We start from the raw sequence: 6,000 nt of genomic DNA, 5'->3' as shown, positions 1-6,000 counted from the left end.
ACATTCCTTTTTTTAAAAAAAGGAAAGAAAACATGACCAGCTATACTTGTGTGGAAGAACTGAATGCATTGCTTTTCTAATTTTCCAAATGGCCCTGCGAATGCTTTCAATTAGGAAACTTCCCTATGCTTCCTTCTGTATCATCTGAAGAACATTCTCAGATGAGACGCCCAACTCCCTGGCACAATGATAAGATTCCTGATTTTAGATAGCAGCAGCTCCTTTAGGGATGATGAAGATCTCGTTTGGGAGGACCCGGATGTATGCTAGCATCTGATAAAATGGAGTTTTATCTCTTTAGGATTTGGAACTTTTTCCCATGGCAGACTTATTCCCCTTCCCCAAGAGCCCCGGAAAAAGGAAGGAACAAGTGGAAGTCCTCCTCTTCTTCTTTTACCCCGTACAGCGCAGAATTAATGCAAATGATGACCAATCTCTTGGAATGCAGCCTTTTCAAAGTAAATTTTAAAAAGAATGTCTGATTGCCAAAGGGTGATCAAAGTCCTGGAAAGAGTTAACACAAAGAGAATAAGAAAGTGGGGGGGGGGATGTTTGAGTTGACACTTAAACAAGAGAGGCGTGTCCTCCTAGCTCCTGATTGGCTTCAAGTTCTATCCAAAAACCTCCCCTCCCCCCCCCCTTTTCATTCCTCCTCCTCCTCCTGCTCTCTAGGTCCCAGGGGAGAATGTGGAATAGTGAGAGAGATCAAAAATAAACCTCTTATGTCAAAGCAAGGGGGGAAGAAAAGTATAAATACCGAGGACTCTGCAGCCAGATTTGGTGCTTCAAAGGCTTGGGAAGAAGCAGCCCAGGGAGAGAGCGGAGCAGCCTAGGGAGAGAGCTAGAGAGCTTCTTAGGAAGGGAAGGGAGGTAAACTCAGAGAGGCAGAGAGAGAGAGAGAGAAATCAGGATTCCAAAACCCACCCAGCCCCAGCCTCTTTCAACTCGACACACTTTTTTCCAAGTGGACAGCCCGCTTTGCTGCTGCATCTTTTGCCCGGAAAGGTGCAAGAGCTACTTTGGAAGCTGGTAACAGAAGGAACCCCACAAAGCAACCTTTGGGGAGAAAAAGGATTTTCCCGCCCTCCCCCCTCAATTCTCCCTCTACGCTGGGCAAGTTGCTGCTAACTAAACCTGGCATTAAAACCCCAAATTTGTTCACTCTCTCCTATCAATTTCAAGCCACAAGTTTTTCCCTGGGGATCGCGGCTTGCCAATTTGCAGCATACACAGCTGGGGACTTTGCTGTTTCTTCAACCGAGCCTGCTCTTCCCATCCCGTCACTGACTCCCTGATAGCATCAATGCCCCTTTCTCTGCAAGCACCGCAGCCCTCGGCTGGCAGGCTGGCCGCTGCCCGCACGCTCTTCTTCCCTCTGCTGCTGGTCTTGCGACTGCTGGGCAATGCCTGGGCACTGCCCACCCAGGACAGCGACTCCCAGGGGGTGGTGCCAGTCTGGATGGTCCCTCCGGGAAGCGAAGGGCAGGTTTCCTTCTCCATCCGTGCCTTCAGGAAGGAGTTTGTCCTGCAGTTGGAGCCAGATGCCAGCTTCTTGGCACCTGGGCTGAAGATCCAGCACGTGGGTAGGAAGGAGCTCCTTGCTAAGGAGGACGTGGGGCTCCGGAGCTGCTTCTACTCTGGGACTGTGAACTCCCAGCCAGACTCCCTGGTGGCTGTCAGCCTGTGCCAGGGCATCCATGGCTCCTTCTTGGTGGATGGAGACAAATATGTCATCCACCCACAAGGTCATGAGAATGGAGATCCTCTGCTGCAGGCCCACCAGCTCCAGAAGAGGGGGTGGGCAAAAGAAGCTGGAAAGGACATCCTAGAAGAGGAATCCCGGGTAGCAGAGTCCAACAGCACCAGCAGAACCAAGAGGTTCATCTCAGAAGCCCGCTATGTGGAGACCCTGCTAGTGGCTGATGCCTCCATGCTCCAGTTCTATGGGGAAGACCTGACGGTAAGCAGCGCTACAGCTCTCTTTCTCTTCCTTTTAGATGCTCAGAGCAGGTGCAGGTTGGGCAGTGCATGCCAATATGCATGGAATCTTAAGTGGAAATCTTCGAGCTGTGGGTGGGGTGGTAGATCTGGGGTGATGCAGTCAGGGGCAGGTCATGGTAAAAGCATGAACCCTGAGCAGTAATTCTCCAAATCTCGCTTGCCTTCAACTTCTGGCTGTGTACACACCATACATTTAATGCACATTAACTCCTGGTTGCGTTCATGCAACACATGCAAAGCACATTTAAAGCACACACATACCCTAAGAATCTTGAGAACTGTAGTTCACCCCACACAGCTACAATCCCCAGCAAACTACCCTTCCCAGAATTCTTGCGGGGGTGTGTGATGTGCTTTAAATGTGTGGTTTGTTCATTGCTGTCTTTCAGCCTCCTGTCTGTAATTTTATGGGGCAAGGGCCATAATAATTCTGATCTACTTTGCAGGGCTACTTATGGGGAATAATACTTGTGAAGCATTGTGAACACTTTAAGGCACATGATAGCAAAAATGATCATAGTGGAAAACATCTGGGGGAATGATGCTCCATGCAGGGGTGTGTGTGGGGTCGTTGTGGGACAACGCACTTTGAGACTGCTAAAGAAGGGCAGACTTGTTAACAAGGAACTTCCGCTAAACAGCATCTCTGGGTAGAGTTATCCCCTGCTCACCGCCCCACACCCATAACACACAATTAACACATCCCTCGCAATGTGATGTCATCACGTTCTGCATTTCCCCGCCCCAGCTTCACATCATCGAATATTGCACAGTGTGATGAAGTCATACATCTGATGGATGTTCCTAGATGTTATGGGTTTGGGGTAGGGAACTCGACACCCAGATGACATTTCTGGCAGCTGCCTGAGTCTGCAGTAACATGTAGTTGCACCTTGTCTGGTGGAGATGAAACGTCTGTATTTTAACTCATTGTTTTCTTTGTACCTGGTAAAGTGCGCTGCAGAACTTTAAAGCTTGAAAAATTATTTTTCAAAGCATAATTTTGCCCAGAGAGAGGCAAAATTGAACTACGTATTTTGTGGGTTTTTTGAAAAAATTACTGTGGGAAACAAGCACAGCATATTTTGCCTATGCTCAGCTGATGACGTGAGAACTGTAAAGCAATTTGATATTACAGCCATTAAGCTAATCTGTGTTCCTCATTATTGTAAGGTCTGCCTCTTTGGTATACTAATTTGGTACCTGATACTACCTTTTGGAGACTAATGGGGGGGGGGAGTTGGGGCTTTGTTTAGTAGGAGAAGGGGAAGAGGCACAGTCTCTATTAGTAGCCACATAAGATTAGTAAAAGTTCTAGAAGTCATGTTTTGATGGGAGCCTCCCTCTCTCCTGGGCTGCATCCCCACCCCCACCCCCAAGCCGTGGTTGAAGAGAACCACTTGAACCAGGAGACCCACAGATTTCACAAGTACCATTTACATCAGTAAATTTATGTTCACCGTGTGAAAGTCTTACTCAGCTTTGTTAGCTCTAAAAGGGAAGTTTCTATCCTGGAAATTGTGTGCAAGGAAAATCCTAACTTCTGCTAGGACAGCGGCTTTCACAGTGGTGAAATTAAGCAAGAATTATATTAAGGACATTCTATTAAAAGGAGAGGGGGACAGAGGTGCATGGGCCATTTCAAGGGGTTCTGCTAACAGAGTATTTGTGGGGGGCCATGTTCATCTTCAGTCACTGCTTTTCTAGTGGGGAAGTTACAGTATTTTATTTGAGGTGCTAATAGCAGAAATGGGCTCAGTACAAGTCAGGATTATTTGGGAGACCTCTTTCTTTCAGCGCATAGCATGTGGAACTTCAGAAATGTTAAATGTGAATATTTATTACCCAGGAAGATGTATGAAACATTTCCATGATGGGCAGGGTGCATGTGGAATTATACTTTGGTCTCTTCCAGACTTTTGCTCTTTTGGGGTGGGATTCAACCACATGCCAGCAAACTCAGATTGCACAAATAAAGCTGGTTATTGCTTTGTGCAACAAACCACTCTCCCCCCCCCCCACTCAAAATCAGATGTTTTGTGATGAGGGAAATGATTGGGAAACACACCCTTGGAAAGCGAGGGATAATAGTTGCTTGGCACAGGTCGATATACCCTTCCAACAAACAAATCTGAATGTGTGCTCAATGAACAGCTGGCAGAAATGACATGGAACTGCTGAACTAAGGAAACCTCGACTCTTAGGGCAGGAAGAGAGAAAAGTTTGTAACAGTTAGAGACTTTTGCTTCCTATGGTGTCCACACACACATACACACACGGCATACGTACAAGTGTAACTTTCCTTTATCCCACTTTTGCTCTCGATCAAACAGATTTTGCAGATTTTTAAAACAATGAAAAACAACTTTCCAGCTCTATTTACCTGAGGTGAAAACCGCATGGCTGTACATATGCCACAAGCAGCTATCACTTTTTCAAAACGATTTCAATTCTGTGGGGATAAAAATAACACTCTAGTCCTTTGTCTGGAGAAAGACTAGAGCTGAGTCAATTACATCTATCATCTCCCTATAGAAAGGATTTATTTCAAGCATTTGGCTTAACCCTTTAATCCTTATCCCCAATTGCAAAGAAGGCTATGTACACAGAACTGCATTTTCTTCTTCCCCTTCTCCATCCTTTTCCCTCTGCTGTGTCCTCCATTATTGGAGTTAAAATTGCAGGATCCTTAAGGGTAGGGACCTATATTATATTATTATTATTATTATTATTATTATTATTATTATTATTACTACTACTACTACTACTACTACTACTACTATTTACTCATGTAATCGCTTTACATGATCACTGTGCCCACTCGACAGTGTCAATCTGTAGAACTGGCAGTCTTACGCACAATACCCATTCCAAACATTTCAGAAATTCTTCCTTTAGCTTGCCATAACTTGCACTTTGGAACTCCCTGCCTATTGATATCAGGCAGGGACTTCTACTATTTTTTGTTTGTTCGTGTGCCCGCTTAACACATTTTTTATTAGGCCTATCGAGATGTGTATCTGTTGCTGTGCTTTTAATCAGTTATTAGTTAACTGCTGGTTTGATTTTTTTATGTTTTACTTGTTTTATCTGTTTTCATTGTTTATTTTAATATTTTATGTCAACCGCGTAGAGGTTTCGTGACAAACAAAAGTGGTATATTAATTTTGTAAAGTAAGTACCTAAATAAATAAATATATAAAATTGCCATGTCGCTTTGAAAAATGGTAGACATTGGATGGTGCTATACAAATACATAATGCTTCAGTAGACATCTCACTAGGCTGAACTCTGGCTCAGACGATAGACTCCCTGCTACAGTGCCAAACCTCTGTAATACTAATAACCCCCTTATATCCAGACGTCATGCAGATCTGGGAATCTCGCCAACAACAGTAGAATGTCTAAACTGGGTAAAATATGAATCGTAAATCTGTACAGTAGTCAAGAAATACAATGGATTTCCCAAAATAGGAAGATATTGAACGACAATTGTTGTTTTTCCCTAGAAGTGATTTATTTTGGATAGTTGTTTGTCTGTTTGCTATGCCTTTAGACACCTCTTAAGATATTATAACCATATTTGGATGATGACTGCTGAGAACAAGCATCAGGTTTTTCTCTCTGTTTGGGTACACTTGTTTGCCATTTTGAATCAAGATGGCGGGGTGAACTTTTCAAAGCTGCACTGATTTAAACTTCTGGTTTCGAAACTGCACTTGTGTTTGGTTGTTTTTTGGTTTTGGTTTTGTTTCTTAGAATCCCTGAGCAGGGCTGGGCACAAGTGTGCTGGTTTCTTAACAGTATTGCCTTCATAGCTGTCAACTTTTCCCTTTTCTTGTGAGGAATCCTATTCGGAATAAGGGAATGTCCCTTAAAAAAAAGGGAAACGTTGACAGCTATGATTGCCTTTCAGAGCAGCACACATCACGTCCCATGCAGCCGCACATCCAAGCAGTGGCCAAAGCTATGCACTTCACAGTATTCCTAGCCTGGGAT

At 44.4% G+C, this 6,000-nt stretch overlaps 1 protein-coding gene across 2 annotated transcripts in view; it reads left to right on the top strand.

The window, feature by feature from the left end:
• Nucleotides 1-771: 771 nt before the first annotated feature.
• The window catches only part of ADAMTS8 (ADAM metallopeptidase with thrombospondin type 1 motif 8), a 48,822-nt gene continuing 43,593 nt past the window's right edge, over nt 772-6,000 (top strand). For both annotated transcript variants that reach the window (XR_014542089.1, XM_083588438.1), the window contains exon 1: nt 772-1,960. Coding sequence is in view for 1 of the 2 variants with exons in the window: in XM_083588438.1 (XP_083444564.1) it covers nt 1,304-1,960 (657 nt within the window). In the remaining variant the exon portion in view is untranslated. The remainder of the gene's footprint in view (nt 1,961-6,000) is intronic.

This window comes from Podarcis filfolensis (assembly GCF_964270895.1).
Source record: "Podarcis filfolensis genome assembly, chromosome: 15".
NCBI lineage: Eukaryota > Metazoa > Chordata > Lepidosauria > Squamata > Lacertidae > Podarcis > Podarcis filfolensis.
The sequence above is the reverse complement of the archived record's forward strand: the minus strand, read 5'-3'. Positions and strand labels throughout refer to the sequence as shown.